Source organism: Chelonoidis abingdonii, chromosome 2 (genome assembly GCF_003597395.2).
Source record: "Chelonoidis abingdonii isolate Lonesome George chromosome 2, CheloAbing_2.0, whole genome shotgun sequence".
In the NCBI taxonomy this organism is placed as follows: domain Eukaryota; kingdom Metazoa; phylum Chordata; order Testudines; family Testudinidae; genus Chelonoidis; species Chelonoidis abingdonii.
Genome location: NC_133770.1, coordinates 39,200,650 through 39,227,989, shown reverse-complemented (window position 1 = coordinate 39,227,989; position 27,340 = coordinate 39,200,650). Strand labels below are relative to the sequence as shown.

General features: G+C 42.8%; 1 protein-coding gene across 2 annotated transcripts in view; it reads left to right on the top strand.

The window, feature by feature from the left end:
• SPAG6 (sperm associated antigen 6) overlaps nucleotides 1–9,752 on the top strand; it is a 63,462-nt gene extending 53,710 nt beyond the window's left edge. The window contains exons 10-12 of one of the 2 annotated variants that reach the window (XR_004373068.2): nucleotides 3,843–3,988; nucleotides 4,221–4,407; nucleotides 7,781–9,752. Coding sequence is in view for 1 of the 2 variants with exons in the window: in XM_032775652.1 (XP_032631543.1) it covers nucleotides 3,843–3,988; nucleotides 7,781–7,847 (213 nt within the window). In the remaining variant the exon portion in view is untranslated. The remainder of the gene's footprint in view (nucleotides 1–3,842; nucleotides 3,989–4,220; nucleotides 4,408–7,780) is intronic. The other variant, XM_032775652.1, reaches the window with a different exon arrangement.
• Nucleotides 9,753–27,340: the final 17,588 nt, after the last annotated feature.

Sequence of the window (27,340 nt, the reverse complement as noted above, 5' to 3'; positions counted from 1 at the left end):
TCCAAGGGCTCTGCTATATCCTCTCAGAGACTATCTAAGCGGATCTCTAGCTGCATCCAATTATGTTATCAAACAGATAAGACAGAGCCATCAGTGGGGATCAGGTGCCATTCTATGTGTTCCATGGCAGCATCTATACCATTTCTGAACAATGTACTGTGACATTACACCCCATATTCTTTATAGAAACATGCTTATGATATGAATATGGCATAACTAAGATTTATTTGATGAAAGATGGGTCTTGTGAAATATCATTGGAAAATTTACTAAATCTGATTATCCAATTTGTATGCATGTATGATTTATGTATCTGAAGTTAGGAGTATTGACTATGTAACATTTACAACTGTGTGTGTAGTTGGGGAACACCCACCAGACAGAATGCAATCAGCCTGAATGGGCCATTAGGAAAGACAATGGGTCTTTGAAGATGCTGACTTCCCATCTTCCTGGAGTTCCTTCCTGTGGATATTAAAAATAAACCTTGTCTCATGGTTGCTTTGACACTGCAAGGTCATGTGATCATGTCACCTGGTACAGGACATCATCTTGAGCTGGTATTTTTCCACTGAAGTGGGGGAGGCACAAACAGGGAAACAAAAGATTCACACCATATGTAAATCCTGTTTAAGGCTGGAGAGTGAGTTAATCAAGGTCACTGGTTCTTCACTGAATCCTAGTCCAGGATGACTGGTATAAACACCTAAGACTGATCTGGGGAGGACTGGGACCCAGGCTGAAACAGGGGTCTAGCCTATGAAGAGAAATACCTGAAACTCAAAACTGCAGTAACTCTGCATGAAGTTCTTTGCAGTAAAAGTGTATCTCTTGCACCATAACTTTGAAATTCTCTGTCCTTGGACTTTAGGGAGATTGCTTTCATCAGCTCACTTATAGCCTAAAACAACATTTAGGGTGAGAAATTACTGTTTGTAACCGGTTTCTTTAGAGAATTAAGCTTAGAATGTGTGTGTGTTTATTTTGCTCAGTGATCTGCTTTTTCTGTTTTCTATCCCTTATAATCACTTAAAATTCATCCTTTGTAGTTAATAAACTGGTTTTGTTTTCTAAAACACAGTTTGTGCAATTCATAACTATGGGGGTGGGGGAGATGGCAAAGAGCTGTGTATATCTTCCTCCACAATGAAGGAGGGGGCAATTTTCATGAGCTTATGCTATATAGATCTCTATAAAGCACAATACAATATCATTTTGGGTTTACACACCAGAAGGTGTGTGCACAGGAGTGCTGGGCAATCCCTTAGCTGAGTCCTCTCACACAGAGCTGATTGCAGACTCTGGGGGTGTGATTTTAGAGTTGGGTGTTTCCCTACTTGTGTGTGTGCTGGAAAGGAGCTTGAGAACCTGTCATAACAGCACAGAATAGGGGGAGTCCAGGCTGTCGGGACAGGCGGGCTAGGTGGGACCTCAGCACATCCATTGACACCCCAGAAAGGGGGTCCAACCGATCACATATCTGAGAGATCTGCAGAGCTGCTACATGGGCCTCAGAACATACATTCATTAACAAGTAAACAATTACACAGGACTCATGAGCTGATGCCATGCTGGGCCTAACAGTCCTCTCCTCCACTGTGCATGTAACTCCAAAGTCCCCCCAACCACAGTGTACACTGTTCTACATTCACCTGAAGTGGAGCACCCACAAGGACAGCACTCGAAGAAGAAGAGAGGGTTACTCACCTGGTGCAGTAACTGAGGTTCTTCGAGATGTGTGTCCCTGTGGATGCTTTACTACCCACCCTCCTCTCCTCTACTTTGGAGTTCGATACAAGGACTCTATAGCAGAGAAGGAACTAAAGGGATCAGGGTGTGTGCGCACTAGATGAGACTCCAACAGTGCAGTGAGACAGCTACTGTGCACGTGTCCTGACCGAACTCTGCTACCAAAAATCTCCAGTCAATGGTGCTTGGACATACCAGCACCTGAAGTGGAGCACCACAGGGACACACATCTCAAAGAACTTCAGTTACTGCACAAGGTGAGTAACTTTCTCTTCCTTTTTTTTTTCTTTCTTACTATAACTAACATTTCAAAAGGAAAAGCAGTTTTAACCTGGAAAAATGGATTTTTTTCATTTAAAAAAAAGTTAAAATGTTTTGACAATTTTGAAACATAGTTTTTCAAGTTGAAAAAAATTGTTGAAACTGACTCTTCTCCATGAATGGTTTCAACAAATCAGAATTTTCTGATGAAAAAATATTTTGGATGGTTTATGTATACATTTATATGAAGTTCTTTACAGTAAAAGTGTTTCTCTTGCACCATAACTCTGAAATTCTGTGTCCTTGGACATTTGGGAGATTGCTTCTATCAGCTCACTTATAGCCAAGTAAAAGCTTCATTGTCTAAAGTGCACTTCACTGTGGGGAAGCTATGGCCATTTGAGCAATGGCCTAAGTTCAGGTCTGTGCATCACCACACTGTCTCAGTGGGGGTTGAGGGAGGGACTGTGCCTCTCTGAGAGACACAGTCCCTCCCTAAGATCTCTCTTACTCAAGGGGAGGGTGCATCCTGCTCCCTGCAGCCAGCTTTGGGAGCCAGTATGGAGGGAGGAAGGGATGTGGCTTACCCCCTTGTTATCCTCTTTTAGGTAGTTTGTGCCCCTGGATGCAGCAGTTCCACAGTGAAGAGATTGTAATTGTTCCTGGCCCTTGCATGAAGTGATAATGGGGTCAAGCTCCTTGCTTCCTCCCTTTGCCCTCTCTACCTGAGGGCCAGGAGAGTCTGTCCTTCTGGGGGTGTTTTATATGGTACAAAAGGAACTAGAGAAATGAAGTTTGTCTGTTTAAATTATTAGGTCATCTACTTGATAGGGAACATGTCTCATTCCCTTTCCCCACTCGTTTAGCGTAGTTGCTCTTTTTTTCCAAGGTGCTAGTTAACAACTGAAACACAACCAAATTTAAAACTTGGTTTGCCCAGCTAATATGAATGGGGCCAGATCAAGTTATAAAGTGCTTTTGCCCATGTAGGGTTTAACCTACAGGGTTGGGTACAACTATGTTTAATCAATCATGGCTATTTTTGTGATGTAGATGTAGCTGACAGCTCATTGTTTCACTCCACATACCATTCTGGCCTAGTAGATCCACTGGTCAACTACTGCCATTCTTCTTTGCCTGCCCACAACCCTCCTCCTCTGGAGAGAGCTGCATATCAGCATCATTCGGGGGGCTGCAAAATCTCTTTACTTACCACTTCTGCTTTCCATCTCCTTTGTGCAGCAAACAGTGCATTTTTGCTATCTGTAGGGACCATCCATGGCTACACAGATGGACTGTGGGATTTGATCCATGGTTTTTAATATCCAGGAACTTGAGCTGATAGTAACAATCCATATTAGATCATAAGAATGATAGGAAAATCTACTGTACAAATAAACTGACTGAATCAATATACAAGACTTAACTAAGTCCGTGGTAATGGGACAGGTGCAATTATCATTCCATGTTAGTTTTCTGTTGTTTAATCTCCGCAGGCATGTTGTTTTGTAGAAACAATTAAAATATTAATTGTGTAAAGCTGTCATAAGCATTTTTATGATTTACAGCAGTGTATATTAAATGAACAAGTCAAATTATGTTGTAGCCTAATGAAGGTGGCTCAAGATTTAATTGTTCCTAGTTAACCAACAAGTTAAAATAAAACCTTTATTACAGGAGGTGCTACATCTCTGAATATTGCTTGCAATTCTGTTTTATCTTATTCTCTGTGTATGTTCTCTGATAATTTTTTTTTAATATTAAAGCTTACCAATGCAGAAGGCTCTTTTAAAGGGAAGTTTAACACTTATTATGTACTTCATTTTTTGTAGGTCCTGCCGCATGATAGCAAAGCACGACGTCTCTTTGTAACAAGTGGTGGACTTAAAAAAGTTCAAGAGATAAAAGCAGAGCCGGGGTCACTTCTTCAAGAGTACATCAACACTATTAACAATTGTTACCCAGAGGAAATAGTAAGGTGAGGAAATTGAAGTCCTAGCAATTCATAGTTGTTACATTGTTAGATTGTCTTCAAAGCACAAAATGAGAGATTTAAAATATAATTTAAGGTCTGTGTGAATGCCCTTTTAAAATTAATGATTATCTTTGGTTATCAGCCCGAAAGAGTAGTTGGATGAACACAAAATTAGACAGATACCTTCTTGTCTTTCTGAACGCTTTATTATCATCTTTTTAAAATTGCTTCTCAGGTTCAAATTTATCTCTTCCTAAACAAAGCCCAAGATTGCCCTTTTGCAGGAAACTAAGTGGGAGTTGAGGAATAGAATTAACTCCCACATCCACCAGAAAGGCTCTGGGGCTGCAACACCACCCTTCTGGATGCCATGTCAATCAGTAAGCTGCAGTAGCAGTTTCTGCCCCATACATGGAATACAGGTAATGTATCTTTTGGTGCCTCCTCTGACTTCCGCTTGGCTTCCCCAACACCGTTCTCTGAGCTAACTTGTTCCGAGGCTTCACTGAAACTTCCTTCAGTGTACCAGGATGCAGAGAGCCTCCTGATCTGTTGCTCCAACCACAGCTGCTCCTTCCCTAAGCCTCATGAGGAGGTTCAAGTGTTATATAAAGGACCATGCACTAGCAGTCTGCACCAAGGGAGTTTTGCTCTTAATGAATACAGAATTACTGTTAAATGTCACTCATGTCACCAACCTTAACTTATAATAAGGAGGGAAATCTCCTTCTGAATTCTAGATATCCATTTACCAGTTCTTCACTTCAGCAATACACTCACGGGGATGTTGTACTGTTGCACTCCCCGTACTGGTTCTTTCCATCAGCATCATCAATTTTAACTATAGTAAACAGCATTTGTTAGCTAATAGCAATGCTTAATTTGTAGTGAAAGAGGTGATGGGGTTCAAGCAATTAGATGCCAGGACTCAAGCAATTTTTTTTTAAACTTTCATAACTGATGCGGCAAGCCCAAAGGTGCTGGGGCTATGAGCTGCCAAGCCTAGAGGTGCCAGGGCTGAGTCCTGGAAAGCTCTGGCACAAGTTAAGCACTGGCTAATAGTTGCTGCAAATTAGAAGTTGCACAGAAATGGAATCCTGTTTGCTTCTGCAAGGGAAAACTCAGTGACTGTCAAAGAGGTAAAGAATCATCAAGACATTTTCAAGCTATGCAGAGTAACAATACAGAATAAAAAAACATTTGTTTACATTTTTTGGCTGCACTTCATGTTTCCTTTTGCTACAAACTACTTTTTTTGTTAAGGGAAGCAAAGAAACATGCCACTGGTGTAATGAAGAAAAAGTGCCCTTTAAGCTCCTCCCCCTGCCTCTTTGTGCAGTAGAACCATGTTGGTTCCACTGCCTGGGGCACTTCTGCTGCTCCAGAGGTCAGGGCTGGATTTGTCCTGTAAAGCTGCTTTTTCAGGCTGTCTGCAGATTCAGGAAGACAACTGCATTACTTTGCATTTGGAAAGTTATTTTCACAAAAGCTAATAATGGATTTACAAACAACTGTATAAAGTTTTAAATTCTATAGAAAATCAGTGAGGAGAATGAAGCAAAGACAAATTCCATGCATTATTAACGTCTCTGTGCTAGCATTTGGGATTTCTCATTGAACACATTTCAGTTATAACAAACCTTACTCCTATCTCCTTGTAGTTAAGGCTTTCAGTGTTCAGAGATGTGCAGCAATGGCTCTGTACGGCTCTTTAGACATACAGTATTACTGTGTTTTCTTAGGAACATACACAGTAATACAAGTCTCAGATATTATGCTGATGGGTATGTTATAAAAACCTACACAGACAGCTAGCAGTGCAAGACTTCAGTACTATGTAGATTGAAGGTTCTTTCTGGTATAGCACTGAAGTGATTTTGCTTATATAACTAAGGTGCATGCCTCCACTCTTAATAACTTTTAGAATTAAGAATAAATACAGCTAGCCTATTGGGCATAAATTGACAATGTGTGTATTCAAACCTTATTTGTTGTTCTCGGATAATATGATTTGGAAGTATTGAGGTATGTACAGCTATTTCTATTCCTCATTCCTTTCCTTGTCTGTGTGTTGATTTTGAAACTTCATCCACCTCTCTTAAGTCTGATATTCATGTAACATCAAGAACGCAAGACAGGGTTTTTGTAAGCTTTAGTGGCTTGTAAAAAAGGGAGCAACTTGACTGTTGTAAATTCCTCAATGCAGTCTTCAAAGAATCACACTGACAAAGGAAATTCTTCAGAAATTTCTCAAGGGAGAGAGACTTTGACCATGGTTGTTTCTAAGCAAAGCATTGGAAAAATTTAATGTCGTTTTTCTTGGTCTTATTTTGCCACATTGGAATAGAAACAAACTATTCCAGCATAAAGATATCAGTATGCAATGGACTTTCAAAAGCCTTTGTTAGGACTTTATTTGTGGGTAAATAAAGGATAAAATTCTCCCCTGGACCCCATAGGTTAACAGAATGAATAATTATTTTAGGTGTCTTTAGGAGATTTCACCCCACAGATAATAGGTTTTTTAAAATTCCATGAATGATTTACCAAGTCAATGATCCTTTGTAGTTTACAGTTTTTGTAGGTCATAAAAATAGGGCCTAATTTACAAACAAGTGAACATAAAAGTACACATCTGACTTAGATATGCAAATATCCTGATGAACATGGGTGAGATTTTGCATACATAGCTGTGTATAGGCATAAGCACTGACTTGCACACACACTGGGGCATGTGTGGATTTACATCAGATCCAAGTGTACGTAAAAATGAACCCGGATTTTAAAATTAACTTCTATGAAGTTTAAACTAAGCATATTTACAGGAAATCTAAGTGCAGACAAAATTCTAGCATCTATATCAAACCATGAACTACAGTGTAATATGCTTGAGACCTGCAGGGTTGGAAGGATTTTGTGAATTTTCACCAGCGAACCTTTAGGTAAATGGTATAGTTCAGTTAAAAAAGCAAAACCAAAAAGTCTTCAACCAGTCAGCAGCAAGCTTATTCAGAAAAGGGCAGTTTACTTAAAAAAATAAAAATAAACAAATGCTGGCCTCTGATTACTTGAGGCACACAACTGGTCTGTTCTCAAAGCCAGTCAGAATGCAGTAGGTCAGTAAAGTCACAGTGAATTTCTACTCTACTCTAATAAAAAATCTCTTGAATAATGTAATCTCCATCAGTCATTTGGTATTACAGAAATAAGATCATTGCCATAAAACATTGTTACAAGATCACTGTTACTAACATTGTACATTAATCAACTGTTTGCCTTTGCATTAGTTTTTGACATGTACACTTGCATTTCTCTAGCAGCCGTAAACCATTATGCTGTGACAGACATTCTGTGGAAACTCATGCTTTGCATTAAGGGTCAGAGTTTCTCATGAGCTCAGCACCTAGTAGCTCCCATTGAGAAGAGTGCTGTTGAGTGCTGAACTCTCCTGAAAACTGGCCACTTCCTTTAACTGCCTAATTGGGAGCTGAGCTCTTTTTGAAAATCTGACTCCAATTGAATACTGAGCAGTTCTGAAAATGTGGTCATATAGGTCTGAATGATGGCATTTTACAGTCATTTTGCTCAGGGATAAATGACGACACAAGATGCATGGTAGTACAGAAACAGTCTCTTAAAGGATTACAGGCAGATAATTACAGATCTTCTTGAGCTATAACCAGAGTTTGAGTCTAGCAATTTTCTAATAAATACACTAGATATTAATATAATTTAAATATTTAGCATCATATATATTCCCTTGTCTAATACATAGACAAAATGTTTCTTTTTCAGGTATTATTCGCCTGGATATTCTGATGCACTTCTGGAAAGAGTGGAAAATTATCAACCAGTTTTATAAATGCTTTGATTTTTTCTGTTAAAATAGTCTATTTCTCATATGTGCTTTTCTGATGAGCATGAAAATACAGTACAGTATAGCCAGAAACTCTTGCTGAATTCTGAAATATTTATCTTTTTCCTATCCCCTGAACTATTAATCACCATTATTAATCCTTTGTCAGTTTGAAGAAATAACCTTGATTTTTTTGTGTGTTGTAGTGTTTGTGCAAGCTCACATTGAGAACAAGGATTCTCAGATGTCAAGAGTTCATGTTTCTCAAAAGTCACTCATGCTGCAGAGTACTGAGCACTGCCTGGATGTACTTGGGAGCCCTCTTCAGCTCCCACTGCACTCAATGGAAGTTGAAGGAGCTCAGTGTCTCCAGCAAGTGGTATTTTGTTCTGTATATAATTAGTTTCTGAAGTTTTGCTCCTCTTTTTCTGATTTTTTCTGCCTGATCCTACAACTAGTTATTACCTCATGTTTCACTAAAACTCCATATGAGAGCAAGGATTTGTGATGGAGAAAGTCTTTGTCGAATCAGTCCTTATTCTTTATTTCCTCGTGGAAAGCTAGTGGTTATCTGACCGGGGCCCAGGCTTTGACTTTCCCAGTATTGTAACTATTTCCCTGTTTGTACCTTTATATATAGGTTAGAGCTCCCCAGGTCTGAGAGAATCCTAACTCTTTTGTTATTATGCAATCAGTTTTCCTCTGAAACATTTCCAACCCCTCCTTGATGGAAAACAAGAGACTGACTTATTAGGTATGATTTTGGTCTATAGGGGCCAAAGTAGGTATAAAATAGACAAGCTGTCAGGGTCTGACAGTGATATGAGGACCAAATCTTACCTTGGCTGGTGCAGTATGGTGGACCAGGAATCCTGGCCAGTGCATCCTCTGCAGGAGTCCTGCTGCTCGAGGTAAGATTTCTCATGATGGGAAGGGGCACACACTTCTCTGCCCTTCTGATCAGGAAAGAGCGCGAGCATCCAAACTGAGCTTTCTGTATGTGCATAGGGGCCAGATCCTGTAAGGTCCTGTCAGATTCAGAGCACAGTCAACTCTGATTGTAAGTACGCAGCATCTGGCAGGAAGTACTCAACAGCTCACATAATGGGCCCTCAGAACAATGCCTGCAAAGTACTGAGCATCTTTAGTGAATTGAGGGCACTTTACTCCCAGTCACTTGAATGGAACTTGAGGTTGCTCAGCATTTGTCAGGAGACAATTGGCACTCTGCAGAATTGGGTCTAAACAGGTCGGGAGCCTAAAGAGAGTCCCTCATCCATAGATCACGCCCACACAGGTATGTTGCAGATATTAGCTGTTGTCTTGCTGGAGCACTGTGGCAAGATTTTTCCCTCTTACATGATGTAATAAGACTCTTAACTTCCTCTTATCCCTCTTGGGTACCAGTGCAGCACAGGACAGGATGTAGCCCTGAGTAGTCACTAGCTTACCTGGCATAGTCATTTGTCATTCCCTTTGAACTACTGACCATTTTTCTCCCTCTAGTATGTAGCATTTTCTTTCAAAGAATAATAAAATTTTTGTTTTTGTAATGGAGTGTTGAACTATTCAGTGTGGGGAGAGATGTTTGAAAACCCTGCATTAAAGAGAACACTTTTGACATACAATAAAATGTGTCAAATTAATTTTTCTACTTTTGTAAAAAAATGTAAGTTTATAAAACAGGAATAGTCTTCTCTATTAACTGTGTATAACAGGAGCAATGCTTCAATGTAATTGGAAATGATTTAGAGTGGGTACCTTGGCCAAATACTTAAATTTCTATTTTCTTTTATTCTTCTCAGCATCATTTTCAGCAGTTTACAAAAATATTGATGAGTTATCTTGACTAAAGGACTAATTCTACAAAGGGCTGAGTCCCTGCTGCGAGATGTGAGTGCTATCAGCTTTCACGTTGCAGTGTCTAGCCCTAATTGAATTGGAAGCTGAGAGGCTTCATGAATTCTGATACTGAGATATTCATAGACCATACCAGGTGGGTTTCTTCCTTATCAACCAAAATATCTGTCTTCCCTAACGGAAAGTAAACACCATATGATACCCCGACCTCTTTTTCTATTTCTCACAGTAGACCAGATTGTCCAAAGGGATGATCTCCACCTGTGTGGACAAAACAGTGTGAAAGGAGGGTGCTTGGTGCCTGGCAGAAGCTGGCCCAATATTGGGGAATTATTATTTAAGACAATTATACATTTTATCGTAGGCAAATAAAATCGTTTGACCTCTAACTCTTGTAGTAATAATCCAAGGATCCTGCCAGATCCTGCCACTTTGCTGCAGTCAGGGGAGTGGAGATGATGCAGAATCTTGTGCTGGTTGCCTGCAGTTGAACAAGCTCCTTCACAGGGTTGCAATCCCTCCTCCTGTGGCTGGAGGACACCCCATGGACACTGATGCTGCACAGGGCAGGATTTAGGTCTTAAACAGCACTATGACTTATTGGCATTTTCAAATTCACTAGCTCAATGACTACTATTTTTTGCAGTGCTTCAATAGCTATGTTTTACAGCACTTCAGCCCTCTCTCTCCTGGTTTAAATAATATCTATACCTATGTTAATGTTTATAGCCACTATTGTGGCAACTGTCAAGTGGTATCTTTTGTCTCAGTTCCACATAATAAAATCTAGTTGTTTGCATTTTAATTCACTGTAGAAATCTTGTTTTTATACTGATTTAATGGCATCATGTCGCACACAAACTCATGGAAGTTGGCTTAATGAACAGGCCGATTGTGCAAGGGTCAGCTGCTGCCTCAGTTTACCTCTGAAGCAGTGCTTCTATATCTCCCTCTGAAATCTCATGCACCTACATATTTCAAATATAATTCCAACTTGTGGGGACTGGTTTATTAACCCATAACACAAAATAAACATAAGTGGTCCCTTTTACCCTTCCAGGTACAAGTACTTCCATTCCTTTAAACTCACAGTTCCTTTAGCTCTTCTTTGGGCTCAAGTAATTCTTTGCCCTACTATCAGGGCTTCTCAGTTCAAGTCCTTGTGGCTCTTAGTTGAAGATTCTTCACAGCTCTCCTTCTCGGGGCTGCAATTGAATCCTGGCAGGCTTCCCCCAGGCTCCCACAATCCTGGCTTTACCACAGGAGAGCCTTGCAGGATGGTCTGGTACAAAGAACCCAGACTGACGCTCACCTTTCCACTTGAGCAGGCTTCTGTTTACTGGAAGCACTGCTTCTGGAGTTGTCATGTGACTCAGCACAGGCTAGGAGTGCAGGGGTGTTCAGAACAGTGCAGGGGTGTTCAGAACTTTAATCCTTTTAGCAGCAGGATTGGCTGGTCCACAAAAACTACCTTTTTCATCTAGCCACTCTGGGATCAATAGGATTTGCAAAGGGGAGCTTACACAGATAAACTCTACTCTCACACATATGATTCAAAGCAGATTTCAACCAACTCAAAGAAATAGTAGACAAGGTCCAATGAAAAGACCAATTAGGAAGAACAGGAGTTTAAGGGAGCTGGTAGTTCTTAAAAGATGTAATAACAGAGGCTCAAAATCAAGCTATTCTGACACAGAGGAAAGATATGAGCTACAGGAGGACAATGTGGCTGCATAAGTTGCTTTTTAACTATCTAAAAACCAAAAGGGATATATACAGGAAATGGAAGGAGAGGCATGTCACCAAGGAAGTATACATGGGAATGTCATGAGTACAGTAGGCAAGAAATGTTAGAGACAACAAGATGGGGTTCTTCAAATATGTCAGACAAAAAAGATCAAGAATGGTGCGGATCCTGCTGCTCAACGGTGAAGGTGAGCTGGTAACAGAAGATGATAGGAAGACAGAGCTGTTCAATGCCTACTTTGCTTCAGTCTTCTCAGAAAAACTGTGACCAGAGGACTAGCAAAGTTACTATAGACAATAAAGGGGAAGGGATGCAGATCGAGATAAGTAAAGAACACGTCAGAGATCTTCCGACTAATTTTAATGAATTCAAATCACCAGGGTCTAATGCTATTCACGGGCACTGAAGGAATTAGCTGAATCGATCTCGGAGCCACTGGCAATAATATTTACAAACTCATGGAGGACAGGAGAGATCTTGGAAGACTGGAGATGGGCTAATGTAGTGTCCATCTTTAAAAAGGGGCTAAAGGAGGAGCCTGGGAACTATAGAGTAGTCAGCCTGACTTTGGTACCTGGGAAGGTACTAGAGCAATGTATAAAACATTCAATTTGTGACTACCTGGTGGGATGAAGGGGTGATCACTAGCAGCCAGCATGGATTTACCAAGAACAAATCATGACAAACCCGCTTGATTTCCTTCTTTGATAGGGTAACTTATTTGGTGGGTAGGGGAATTGTGGTGGACATAATATACCTGCACTTCAGCAAGATTTGTGACATAGTTGCACATAACATTCTGATAAGCTGGAGAAATGTGAGCTCCGCAAAATTACCATTAAGTGGATGCATAATTGGTTAAACAACCGCAAACAAAGAGTAACTATTAATGGAATGATGTCAGATTAGAGAGAGGTCTCAAACTTCCACAGGGATCTGTTCTGGATCTGGTGTTGTTTCATATCTTTATTAATAACCTGGATGTAGGAATAGAGATCATACTGATCAAGTTTGCAGATGACACAAAGCTAGGGGAGATGTTGCCAGCACTTCGGAGGATATAGCTAAAATCAGAGGGATCTTGATAAATTGGAGAACTGGGCTATAGACAAAGCAAAATTCAACAAAGACAATTATAAGGTGCTACACTTAGGGAAGAAAACCAAATGCAGAATGGGGGGAAAACTGGCTTGGCAGCAGCACTGCTGAGAATGATCTGGAAGTTGTGGATCACAACTTCAACATGAGTCAGCAATGCAATGCTGTTGCTATAAAAGCAAATGCAATTTTAGGTTGCATTAACAGAGGCATAGCATGCAAATCACAGGAAGTGATAGTACTACTCTGGTTAGGCCTCACCTGGAGTACTGTGTCCAATTTTGGTCACCAATATATAGAAAGGATGCAGAGAAACTGGAAAGGATCCAGGGCAAGTGACAAAGATGATCAAAGGGATGGAATGCAGCCATATGCGCAAAGACTGAAGGAACTGGGTATGTTTAGTTTGGAAAAGAGGAGAGTGACTGGGGGACATGACAGTGGTCTTCAGATACTTGAAAAATTGTGTGATGGTGTGGAACTCATCACTCTGGCACCTCCTGCTGGCGGTTATGAGAGTTAACTCTGTTTGCCAGGGTGCCCTCCTCTGGTGGTGCCTCGCCAACGTCATTTTCGTTCCAAGACCTACATCACTTCCAGGACTGAAGTGTCTTCTTCAGTGACACTCCCCTCTAGCTGTGCTGGACTCCATGTTCTCCCCTTCTGGGGGGACCTGCAATCTCCATCCAGCCACTCCTTCAGTGGTAATTACAGTCCTTTGTCCCCGGGCCACTTCCCATGTGGCTCCAGCACCCTTTTCTGCCCTTACATGAGGGTCTCAACCTGCTGGCCCTAGCAGCCCGTCAGTAGCTGTTTAGTTCCCCCAGTCTCCACTTGCAGCACTGACATATCCCAGGTGCACGGACTCCTTCCCCCTATTATGAGTCTGGTCTTCCCCCATCAAGCTCCCGTCAGCTACTGTACTCTGCTCTGCCTTGCAGCCCTTCTTAGATGAGCCTGCTGGGCCATGATTAATTTCTATTCTCAGCTCCTTTGTAATTGGCTGCCTCTGGTGCAGACTCCATAGGGCTGCTTTTAACTCCTTTTCTGCCAGTGAGGGGCAGCCACCCCATCACAGGCTGTCATAAAAAGGATGGAGAAAAGTTGTTCTGTTTTGCTACAGAGGGCAGGACAAGATGCAATGGGTTCAAATTATAGCATGGCAGATTTCGATTAAATCTTAGAAAAAAGTTCTTAGCTGTAAGAACAGTAGGACAATGAAACAGACTGCCTCAGGAGATTGTGGACACCTCTTCACTGGAAGTTTTCAAAAGGAGTCTGGATAGCCATCTGTCTTGTAGGAGGAGTTGTGTCTAAACCATCCATCTTGGCAGGGGGTTAGACTAGATGACCTTTGTGGTCCCTTCCAACCCTATGATTCTATAATTCTACAGCACAGCAGATTTAGATTAATCTTAGGACAGCTTCCTAACTGTAAGAAGAGTAGGACAGTGGAACAAACTGCCTGAGGAGGTTGTGGAAACTCCTTCACTGGAGGTTTTCAAAAGGAGGATGGACAGCCATCTGTCTTGGATGGTTTAGACACAACAAATTCTGCATCTTGGCAGGGGGTTATACTAGTTGACCCTTGTGGTCCTCTCTAACCCTATGGTTCTATGATACTATCTTCTGTTCTGGGAGAAGTTAAGTTCTATTTTTTCAGATGTTTAGCTGCAGAGCCCTGAATCTAACAGTCCACTGGGAGATTCAAGGACCATTTCTCTATCTTTTTTTTCTGGAGTAAGACATTGTCTGGAGTAAGACATTCTGGAGTAAGAAATCTGGAGTGACAGAAAAAAACTGGGTTTAAATCCTCAGCATCTATCTGCAATTGGTTTACTAGATTTGTGGATAAAGTTGGCCAACTGAAGCTCTGAGCACCATGGAATAGTAAATGGGATTCTAGCACATAGAAGCAGTTGACTATGATTCAGTGAATTGCTGTCCAAAACAAAGATGAGATGGTTGCATATCTGTCTAAATGTATGTCTGACCGTATATTGTCTTCTGTGGCTGCTTGGAAGCCAATATCCTGTTTTGTTAAACCAACGGACCTGACCATTGGGAGAGGCAGAGTGGAAGGATGAGAGGATGGCCTGGTTAAAGCACCAGCCTGTAAATCAGGAACTCTAGGTTCTGTTCCTTGCTCTGTCATAGGTTTCATCTGTGACCTTGGGTAAGTCCATTACTCTATGCCTCATCTGTAAAAATGTGGTTATAATACTTCACTCCATTGCAGGAATCCTAATTCACAGATGTCTGTAAAGAATTATGGATTGAAATCCTGACTAATACAACTAAAATTCTGATTAGGAGAGGAAGATTATTCTTTTAGAGTTTTAGTTGCACTAAATACTTATGGATTCTGTGCATTTTTCTCAATTCTTTCTTACACAATTTGAAGGAATTTTCTTAAAAGAAAGAGAAAAATATCCTGAACTAATTCCAGTGACAACAATCCCTTTCTCATGGTTGTATTAAATGTCATGGTGTCATCTTTTTTTCTAATACTGAAGTGTTATTACTGGTGTTACTAGAAGAAACCACATTCTGCAATCAACCCTATAATTTCAGTTAGTGTGAATACTAATTATACTATCACTACTGTACTGTAGTTATATGTATTGCAGAAAAAATCAAATTAGGAACTGTATATTAGCAAAGCACGTTTTGCTGGCTAAAATTATTGCCTTATATGTTTACAGCAAGAAAACTACCATTATATTGTGCTGCATATCACAAGCATCTCCTTTCCCATGAGTTAAATGTATTAGTCAATTACTGTTCTCTGACACCAAAGGTCTGCTCCTGGGAATATCTGACTGTCTCAGTGAAGTGCGGAGGGTCCTCAGCTGACACTGCCTTCAATGGGAATTAACAGTGCCTGGCATCTTGCATCAGCGAGTTCTTAGCGGGGACAATTTGATGTTGTTGTTGTTGTTGTATCTGAAGAGGGATTGTTCATTTTCCCCCAGAACTTTTTATTCAGTAATCAGAAGCAAACACTTCCACGATGAGCATATCCTAAGCTGTGTGATAGATCAGTGGTTCTCAACCTGTGGTCTGTAGACTCTTGGGGATTTGGAGACTATGTCTAAGGGGTCCACAAAAGGTTGTAGTTACCATAGATCAGTGATTTTCAACCTGTGATCCATGAACACCTGGGGGTCTGCAGACTGTCTGAGATTTCCAAAGGAGTCTGCCCCTCCATTTGAAATTATTTTAGGGGCCCACAAAGGAAAAAAAGGTTGAGAACCACTCTACTAGATCATACCAAGAGCCTAGAGTATATGCATGAAAACAGAGGGAGAAGAAAAGACCAGCCACAAACCAAAATGGGAGATAACAAAAAGGCAAACATAAGAACAAAAGAAATACCGGTGTTGCTCAGTCGAGCATACGCTTTAACTCTGTGTGTTCCATATACACTCAGTCCCAGTTATGCTTCATTGTGCAGCAACCTCATGCTTTGGTTCATATGTTTTCCTGGTTCTGGCCCCAATCCAGCATCATCTCCATGTTTGTATATCAGACATTACTCACCTGTGCAGGCTATCATGCGTTTAGATTGTGATCAAATTCCTAAGATTTTACTGGGTGTTACTCTGCCCCGTCCCCCTGTATAAACATTGCTGAAAATAGGAAGTTAGGGTAACCTCACAAACACAGCTTTATTTCCTGAATGAAGTGAAGTTGCTGGCTAATGGTACAAGGGGCACAGGAAATGGAGATACGTGGCCTGATTCACCTTGCACACAGGTGTAAATCACACAATTCCATTGACTTCAGTGACGACACACTGGTATAAGTGGGCAGAGAATCAGGACCATGAAAACCAGCTCTCCTCTCACCATCATGAGTTAAGGATATTGTGGGGGTGAGAAGCTTGTGAATGCAAAGAGGAAAAGCATTACAGCCATTTCTTGCCTGATAGAGCTGTGTGTGCACTTGTGAGAGAGAGAATGAGAGTGCTAAAGGACTTAGTATGGCAACACAGCCAACAGCCAGGAGTGATGTTTACAAAACAAAGGTTCTGTATTCCTCTAGTTCTATAAATTTAACTTCCCTGAGCCTGGTGCATTCCTTCTTCGCACAGATTAACTCTCATACATTTGTAGCTTGCTCTCCTTCCCAGATTTTCACTGTTAGGGCCTATACCTTTGGGATTAGTGAATCTGAGATCTGCTGCACTTCTGCGCAGGGTTACTGTAGTAACAGTACTTTATTTTCATCAAGTGTTTTTCCTGTTAAATTGGGTGCGACCAATACTGTATGCAAAATAATACAGCAAAACCGAACAAGGCTACAAACCCATCTCGGGGTCTAGCACCAGGTCACACCAGCAGAGAGCTGCATTCTTCTGGTTACTGCAATTTTATCAGACATCCATGTTGTGGATTATTATTTTACCATTCTTTAATAAGGGGCTGTAACCAATAATTAAAGTAGCATTGAACCACAGGAGGTGAGCTGTTAGTAGGAATCCCAAACACGTTTTTCAGGTTTATATTGGCCTTAAAAATCACATCCGATTTAAAATGCACGTGCATATAAAAGCACACAATCTCAGTCTGAAATATAAAACTATTTGGCAAAAATTTGAAAGATTGTTGGTCCGTCATAAAGAATGAAAGCTTCCCTTTTATTGCTAAAGGGACCCAAGAGCTTGCTCGGAGTTTTGTCACTGACTTTGGCAGGAGGTTAATGAGAACTTTGGTTTTAGTTAGAACAAAAGCATTGGAATTTTTTTAAAAAAATTTTGGTGACACAAGCAAATAAAATACCAAAACACTTAAATTAAGCTGGGCACTTGTTCCTTAGCTCAAGCTAATGTGGGAATTATTAGGAGTGAATAATTTTTATTATTATTTTTGGGGAAATGAAAGGTTTCCTTCAACTATTCTATAAATACGTCCGCAGCAATGGCTAACCCTTGTCCTTTCAGCCCCCTTGTGCTGAGGAACTCTGCTCCAGTGAGGGCTCCTTCTGCATTTCTGTATAAGAGGTGATGGAGTTAAGGAGCCACAGGTCCTGCCCCATCCTAATTTCAGGGCTCCAACACCCATTCCTGCCCTAGAGGGGAGTACATATGGGGGCTACTACAGGATTCCCTTACCCCTCCCCACCCACACTGTCCCCACGCAGCAACCCGCAGCAACCTCATGAACTTGGCGTGGCATATGGAAGAGGATTTACTCCTAAGCATTTCCCATGGGTTTTGTGTGAGGATTCATTAGTGCTTTGAAGATGAAAACTGCCATATGAGTACTAAGCGTTATTGCTATTTACTGAACTGATCAATGCACAGCTGACTGTTAATCTGTTTTCAGGTGGCAATTCTCTTAGTTAAAAGGCCATCAAACTTGTTCATTTTCTCCATGGTTAACAAAAATGTTTTTTCCTCACACTGAGAGCCTCACACATGATTTATAGGCATGTTATGACAACAGGGCCATAAAACCAGACTTTCATTTGGTGCAGTGATGGAGGGATTTTTTTTTGATTTTTTTTTGCTATATTTATTTATCTGCCTACCAATATAATTTATTGAGGGCATGACCCTGCAGCAGCCTCCAATGGGAGTTTTGCCATTGACTTCAATGAGAGCAGACTCACGCCCTCTGTACTTCTGATAAAAGAAACAAACAACCCACCCCGCCAACTACCCGAAAAGTTTTAAAAAGTCTATACATTGATAATGCAAGTGTGTGCCACCGAATGGGGTGTTTTGTAAATCTGGGTATCATTAGGAATAAAGGTTAGAATGCCCCAATAACAATTTGAACTAATGTGAACTTAATTAGCTCTTGTTAGGCGATTAGAAACTGATTTAAAAGGTGACAAAGGTCAAGGATTTTCCTCTCATCTAGTCACCCTTCATTGTTTATTTTTTTAAACTGCCTTTGAAACCGCTTTATAAACAGTTTGGGTTCCTGTGCATAATTTACACAGGGGCAGAATGCACTCTGGTTTTATTGGTACTTGTTCACTGACCATGCACGAAGAAAATGAGATTCTTTCCTCCTGTTGGCTATAGTTTGGATTTGTGATAAACTAAATTCCTTCCATGTGAAATTAAACAGAGATGCATATTACCACTCTAAAGAGGAGCACACAGAGCTATAGCAGCAACCCAAAATCTAAATTAGATTACCCCTACCCCCAACATTCCCCTTCTCCTGCAGGATACAAGTAACTCCCAATGATTGCAGTGAAAATTATTTTGTATCGGGGCAGGGGGAGGGGAATAGGGCTCTTAGATCTGAGTAGTGTTTATACACCTTCTGGAAAAGCTGTGATCCTTGCACCTACCTCCAATCAATCTGACGATCTCAATGTGACAAACACTAGCAGTAGTGTCCCATTTTCACAGGATGGATGTCGAAATCAGTAGATAGTGACTTGAGGGACATACAGAAGTAAAATTATTTCATTTATAAACAGACTAATTTAACTTCAACACAATCTATTGCATGCAAATGTAACCTGGATACTACAGTACTTCAGTATGATGGTGGTAGATGCATTAAAATACATAAAAGATAACTATTGGATGTACTATATTAGACATTGTGCAACCCTGTAAATGACCCATAACATAACTGAATAGACCTGATCCTGCAAACCCTTATTCAGCAGAGCAGCCCCACTGTTTTAGTAGGAATACACACATTATGAAGGCTTTGTAGGCTTGTGCACATTGCAAAAGTTACAAAAATGCAACACATCTGAATTTCTGAAATAGTTACATGGCCAAGGCAAGGCATTTTAACAATGCTCTGATAGAATTTAAAACCATCATGCCTGGGCGAGGAGATATGTAGCAAGTAAACATTTTAAGCCTGGTGTAAATTCTGGTGTTTCAGAATGGTCTGTTTTACTACTACAGATTAGCCAGCTAGGTGAAAGAAGAAATCATCAGACAATTGAAAAATCTGATGTAATAATATGACATGACGCAAAGGCTCCTTATTGTAAATTCATTGTTGTCCCCAAAAGCACAGCAGTAACATTGCAAGTGGCCCTTTAACACCGGTATGCACAACAACCACCATGTCTTTCCATGAATCCCACAAGTCTGGCTATATTACACTCCCTGGAAATGCAAGAGCTAGATTTTCTTCCTCCTCCTCAGCTGAAAAATGCTACTGCGCAGGCTCCAATGCCAGAGGCGATGGAGCATGAACCCACCATAATGCAAAGTAGTTCTATGCCAGATTATCTGAGCCATTAGCAATTATCTCTGAAAAGTCATGGAAGATGGGAGACATTCCAGAAGACTGGAAAAGGACAAATATAGTGCCCATCCGTACAAAGGGAAATAAGGACAACCTGGGTAATTACAGACCAGTCAGCTTAACTTCTGTACCCAGAAAGATAATGGAGCAAATAATTAAGCAATCTATTTGAAAACACCTAGAAGATAATAAGGTGATAAATAACAGTCAGCATGGATTTGTCAAGAACAAATTGTGTCAAACCAACCTGATAGCTTTCTCTGACAGAGTAACAAGACTTGTGGATGTCGGGGAGCAGTTGATGTGGTATATCTTGACTTTAGTAAAGCTTTTGATACTGTCTCGCATGACCTTCTCATAAACAAACTAGGGACGTACAATCTAGATGGAGTTACTATAAGGTAAGTGCATAACTGGTTGGAAAACTGTTCCCAGAGAATAGTTATCAGTGGTTCACATTCATGGTGGAAGGGCATAACGTGTGGGATCCCGCAGGGATCGGTTCTGGATCTGGTTCTGTTCAATATCTTCATCAGTGATTTAGATAATGACATAGAGAGTACACTTATAAAGTTTGCGGACGATACCAAGCTGGGAGAGGTTGCAAGTGCTTTGGAGGATAGGATTAAAATTCAAAATGATCTGGACAAACTGGAGAAATGGTCTGAAGTAAATAGGATGAAATTGAATAAGGACAAATGCAAAGTACTCCACTTAGGAAGGAACAAATAGGTTGCACACATATAGAATGGGAAATGACTGCCTAGGAAGGAGCACTGCGGAAAGGGATCTGAGGGTCATAGTGGATCAGAAGCTAAATGAGAGTCAACAGTGTAATGCTGTTGCAAAAAAAGCAAACACCATTCTGGGATGTATTAGCAAGAGTATTGTAAGCAAGACACAAGAAGTAATTCTTCCCCTCTACTCCATGCTGATTTGGCCTCAACTGTAGTATTGTGTCCAGTTCTGGGTGCCACATTTCAGGAAAGATGTTGACAAACTGGAGAACGTCCAAAGAAGAGCAACAAAAATGATTAAAGGTGTAGAAAACATGACCTATGAGGGAAGATTGAAAAAATTGGGGTTGTTTAGTCTAAAGAGGAGAAGACTGAGAGGGGACATGATAACAGTTTTCAAGTACATAAAAGGTTGTTACAAGGAGGATGGAGAAAAATTGTTCTTCTTAACCTCTGAGGATAGGACAAGAAGCAAAGGGCTTACATTGTAGCAAATGTGGTTTAGGTTGGACATTAGGAAAAACTTCCTAATTGTCAGAGTGGTTAAACACTGGAATAAATTGCCTAGGGAGGTTGTGGAATCTCCATCATTGGGGATTTTTAAGAGCAAATTGGACAAACACCTGTCAGAGGTGGTCTAGATAATACGTAGTCCTGCTTTGAGTGCAGGGGACTGGACTAGATGACTTCTCATGGTCTCTTCCAGTTCTATGTTTCTATGATTATAACTACCATGGACAAGAAACTTGGGCAGTAGCTGTTTCTCAAACACTTGAAAAAGTTCTCATCTCTGCCATCAAGGCTTTGCTGCAGAGAGTAGGAGAGCTGGATCTAGCCCCTATCTGAATACCAGTAGGCCGCAGGGGAGAGAATTTCTAGGTGACTCCACCCTAACTCGACCACTTATCAGAAGTCTGAATAAGTCCCTGCATCTAATAAGAGGAGCAAGCAGAAGGCTTCCCTTTCTGAGGAAGATCTCTGGGGTGGGAGGGACTTGAAAATCAATAGGAGCTGCTGAACCATTTCTGCAAGTATGGGATAGTATACCAACCCCATGAGAAACCAGAGTCACAATGAGAAACTGTGACTGCCAGGGAGACACCTTGACAGTTAATGCTGATACAGTAGGGTTGGTTTCTAATGCCCCATATGGAAAGAAGTCCTCATCCTTCTGCAATGGCCAAAGAGGTAAGGGGTGGGGGAATAGACATGGGGTTTCCCTACTTACACAAATAAATTAGACCATCAGAAAGCATGATGGAGTGCATGGGTGAGGAAAGTTCACAGCCACTAGTGCTGAGAGAACTTCTGTAGTGAATGACAAGGAAACTCACAGTAGAGAAATATTTCCCCATTACATAATGGCTCCCAGAAAGAATGAGTTGCAAGTGGAGGTGAAAGATTAGAGAGGTTGGTGGAAGAGCTAACCCTCTACAGCTGATGCCCAAATAGGACATGGAATCCCTAGCAGGATCACTTCTTCTTCGAGTGCTGTCCCTGTGGTCAGAGATTTTCGGTAGCAGTGCCTGGTTGGGGCACACGCACCCAGATGGTATTTCCTGTCTAGTTGGAATCTTCCTGAGTGCGTACGCCCCACACCCTCCTCAGTTCCTTCTCAACCATCCTCAGCTGAAGACGGGACTCAGGGCAGTGCGGCCTTTCTTCCCTAGAAATAATTAGTAATTACTTCCCAGTTGTTTCCCTTCCTTTAGTATAGTTAGTTACTTAGTTAAAAAAAAAAAAAAAAAGAAGAGCCCCTCAGTCTTGTCTCCCAGTGAGACACTCTCCTCGCCTATCTCTAATTCATAATGCCAGGAGCTTCAGGATTTAAAAGATGCATCTCCTGTCAGGAATCCATGCCAAGTCAGATGGGCACTCACACTGTGTGAAGTGCCTCGGGGACACCCACATCCCCACCAAGTGCCTCCATTGCACAAGTCTCAAGTCAAGAGCTCGTCGTGACAGGAATCTGCGGCTCAAAATCATCATGATGGAAAAATCCCTGCAGCCACTGTTGGAGACGGGAAAGACTGAACCCGCTCCCACATGCTCCCCAGCCAGATCGGAACTGGTGGGGAGCATTGCTTCACCCTCCCTGGAGCGGAGGCAAGAAGCGCAACAGTCTTACAGAAGAGACTCTAACAAGAGTAGGGGGTCTCCCGCGAGATCGCTACCCTCTGTGCTGACAGCACGAAAGGAGGTGCCTCAGCCTCTTCTAATGCCTCAGCAACGGCTCTGACAGCGCACAGAGACAGGGACCCGACCTCCCCCGCCAGGAAGGTACTTGTTGATTCGGTCCCCTCAGCGCCGCAAATGACCACGACGCGGACACCTCACTCTTCCTCGGCACCAACAACGGCCGCAGCACCGGCACCGCATTCCTCCTCGGCACTGACAACGACTGCAGTGCCGGTAGTGCGTTCAGCACCAACAATGAAAACGGCTGCAGTACCCACAGCGCGATCAGTTTTGGCGCCAAAAGCGGCCACGGTAATGACAGCGCATTCTGCCTCAGCAGCGAAAACAGCTGCGGTGCCAACAGCATGCTCAGCCTCAGCACCGAGAAGAGCGTCAGCACCCAGCCACTCGTCTACCCGCGCACCAGCAGCAGACCCCCTGCAGGGCACCTCTAAGCTCAATACAACAGTACACTCTTTGTCACTCTCCTACTAATGAGCTAGAGCAGAGAGCAGGCTTAGCTCAGCCCAGGGAGCAGGAGCAACAGTTTCTCACTCAAAGTGATCTTTCAGTGCCACCTGAGCCTCACTCTCCTCTCCTAGATACAGAGGACTCTTTTCTTGAACCGCCACTCTCTCCACCTGAACTGGCTTTCACTGACGGTGACCTTGAGTTACAGCACCAAGCGGAGTTCTCCCCTCCTGCTTCTCCTCCACTGGTGCCTTTACCACCTCAGGTCATGGCTTAAGCTCAGCATCCTCAGTTTCCCTACTTTGCTCCCCCGTGGGTGGCACCTGGGTTCTCCTACCCTATGCCTTGGCCTCAGTGGTACCCGTGGCAACATCCTCCTACCAATCATCCTCCTTTTGTGCCTCAGTCTCCTGCTCCATCCACTTTTAGGGTGCCTGAGCCCCCTCCTGAGACTGGGAGCTACGCAACATATCCTGACTCACCTAACCCTAACTCTCCACTAGCCTTGGATGAAGCCCTCCTCCCTTCACCTCCACAGACTGTGGATGACTGCAAACAATTTCAAGAACTTTTTAGGAGGGTTGCACTCAGTTAGGATATCCCCTTAGAAGAGGTTCAGGAGACGCAACACAAACTCCTCAAAATCCTTCAACCGTCTGCGCCCTCGAAAATCGCGCTCCCTATAAACAAATCACTCATGGAGCCAGCTGACACTCTCTGGCAAACCCCAGCTTCTCTAGTACCAACTTGCAAAAAGGCCGAACGTAAATACTACGTTCCTGCAAAGGACGCAGACTTCCTATTTTCTCATCCACCACCAAACTCTCTTGTCATGGATGCAGCTGCACAGAGGACCAAACAGTCACAATATCAACCCACCCCGCAAGACAAGGACGTTAGACACCTTGATGTCCTGGGCCGCAAGGTTTATACATCCTCTACACTACAATTCAGGATTGCAAACTATTCTGCTCTCCTCGCCAGTTATTATTTTGATAATTACAATAAGCTTTTCAAATTTGCCTCCTACATTCCAGAGGACAAAAGAGCAGACTTCAAATCAATCCTGTCTGAGGGACAACTGATCTCCAGAACGGCCCTACAGGCGTCTTTAGACATGGTGGACACAGCAGCCCGTACCACTGCAACTGCTGTGGTTATGCGCAGATCCTCGTGGCTTTCTGGGTCAGGCATTCCTAAAGAACTCCAAACCAAAGTGGAGGATCTCCCCTTTGATAAGGACAAACTCTTTTCCAAAAAAACACTGATGAACTCCTCCACACCATGTAAGATTCGAGAGCGACACTGTGCACCCTGGGCATTCACCCATCTCTTCCCAGGAGACAACAATACCAACCCTACTAAAGACCATGCACACATCAGTACTATCGCCCTCAACCCAGACCATACGACACAACTAGGAATCGTACTAGACCCCCCAAACGCAGACAAAATCAAAATCAAGCCGCCACCTTCCATCCACTGGGCAATAAACAACAGTTTTGAAATGTTGGTCGAGGGTCTGCAAGACCATCCCTTGATTCCATCGCTTACTTGCCCATTTGGCCACCACCTCCAGAATTTCCAACATGCCTGGCAGCGGATTACACAGGACTGCTGGGTCCTCGAAATAGTTCCGACCGGTTATTCCATCCCTTTTATATCCTACCCTCCTACCCTTCCCCCTTCCCCGTCCCTCTTCAGGGACCCTTCTCACAAGTAATTACTTCGCACAGAGGTGGCACATCTTCTGCAGCTAGGTGCAGTGGAATCTGTGCTGACGCAACACCAAGGGACAGATTTCTACTCCCATTACTTTCTAACGCAGAAAAAGACCAGGGGATGGAGGCCTATACTAGACCCTATGCCGACTGAACAAATTCGTGAGGACACAAAGATTCAAGATGATCACACTGGGCACACTATTACCTGCATTGGATCAAGGGGACTGGTTCACAGCCCTCGACCTACAAGATGCTTACTTCCACATATCAATTCATCCAGCTTACAGACGCTTCCTACGATTCACAATCGGTCAGGATCATTTTCAATACAGAGTTCTTCCTTTTGGACTCTCCACAGCTCCAAGAGTTTTTTCCAAGACCCTAGCCATGGTTGTGCCTCACCTCTGCAAACACGGGGTCACACTGTTCCCCTATCTGGACGACTGCCTCATCAAGGGCGACTCCTATGGCGAAACACTTCAAGCCACGCGTTTCGCCATCTGCCTCTTTCAAAGCCTAGGCCTCCAAATTCACCCTGACACCTACACAACAGATCAAGTTCATTGGAGCTCATTTCGACTCAACCCAGAGCAGGGCCTCGCTCCCATATAACAGATTCCTCGCTATCATGCAGCTCATACACATGGTCTCTATTCATCCCAGGACGCAAGCAAGAATCTGCCTACAGCTCCTTGGTCACATGGCAGCCACCACCTTCGTGGTTCAACACGCCAGGCTACATATGAGATGCCTCCAGGGCTGGCTCAACTCCAGTTTCAAACCCAGCAGACATCCCTTAGGGATGCTGTTAACTCCTCCTCCCAATGTTATAACTTCCCTACAATGGTGGACAAAGTCCAGAAAACCTCTGCACAGGGGTTTCCTTCCAGCAATGATCCCCAACGCTCATGATCACCACGGATGCTTCCCTGATCGGTTGGGGAGCGCATCTAGGGGAACACAGGACACAAGGCTGGTGGTCTGCACCAGAGATGCATCTACACATAAATCTCTTAGAGCTCAGAGCAGTGAGGAGAGCATGCCTTCACTTTCTTCCCCTTATAAAGAACAAATACCTGCAGGTCTTAACAGACAACATAGCATGTATGTATTACATAAACAGACAAGGGGGAGCCCGATCACATTCCCTTTGCATGGAAGCCATTCAACTATGGAATTGGTGCATACGACATCAATACAAATCATCGCTTCCTACCTACCAGGCTGCCACAACACTACTGCCGACGCACTCAGCAGGCACTTCTTCGACAGAACACGAATGGGAACTGCATCCCGCAATACTCCAACAGCTTTTCTCCTCTGGGGCACCTCTGTCAATAGATCTCTTTGCCACACCCAAAACCGAAAATGCCCCTGTTTTGCTCCAGAGCGGGACTCGGACTGCATCCCTAGGAGATGCATTCCTCATCCCATGGAACAACTACTCTCCTGTACGCCTTCCCACCAATCCCTCTGTTACACAGGGTTCTTTGGAAGATCAGGACGACAAGGCCTGTCATCCTTATTGCCCCGGCTTGGCAGACAGACGTGGTATCCTACCTACTCTGCATGTCCTCCTGTCACCCATGGGCTCTCCCAACAGGCCAGATCTCCTTTCCCAGGACAACGGACGGGTTCTTCACCCCCAGCTCCAAAAGCTTCCATGGCTTCCAAAACCCTAATGAATTAGCCTGTTCCGCAGCAACGTCCAATATGTCATCTTTGCACACGTCGGAATAGACGCCCTTTGTAAACCTACCGCATGAAGGTGGAAGTTGTTCGCTCTTTGTGCTCACATAAAACAATCTATTAGCACAACCCAAACGTGACCGCTCACCTAACCAATTCTCGACTACCTCCTGAAACTAAACAGGACGGACTTTAGCTCAGTTTCATCAAAGTGCACCTGGCGCGCACTTACCACACTTCCCATGCACCTATTGGAGCATCACTCTTTACACACCCCAACCATTAATGCTTTTTCTCACGGCTGCAACATCCTCTACCCGTAAATTCACCCAACAGTGGCTACATGGAATCTTAACCTCGTTCATTCATGCTCTCATGAAACCTCCATTTGAGCCCTTGGCTACCTCCTCTCATCTCCATATGTCCATGAAGGTGGCTTTCCTAGTTGCCATAACATCAGCAAGGAGAGTTGGTGAAATGAGTGCCCTGATGGCCCACCCTCCCTACACAATCTTCTCCAAAGATAAAGTCACTTTAAGACCACATCCTAAATTTCTTCCTAAGGTGATGTCGACCTTCCACCTCAACCAACCTGTATATTTACCTACTTTTTATCCCAAACCTCACAAAACTCCGCAAGATTCAACCCTGCATACTCTTGACGTCAGGCGAGCAATTGCCTTTTATTTAGACAAGACTAAACCATTTAGCAAGTCTCCACGACTCTTTGTTTCCATTGCCGAAAGATCGAAAGGCA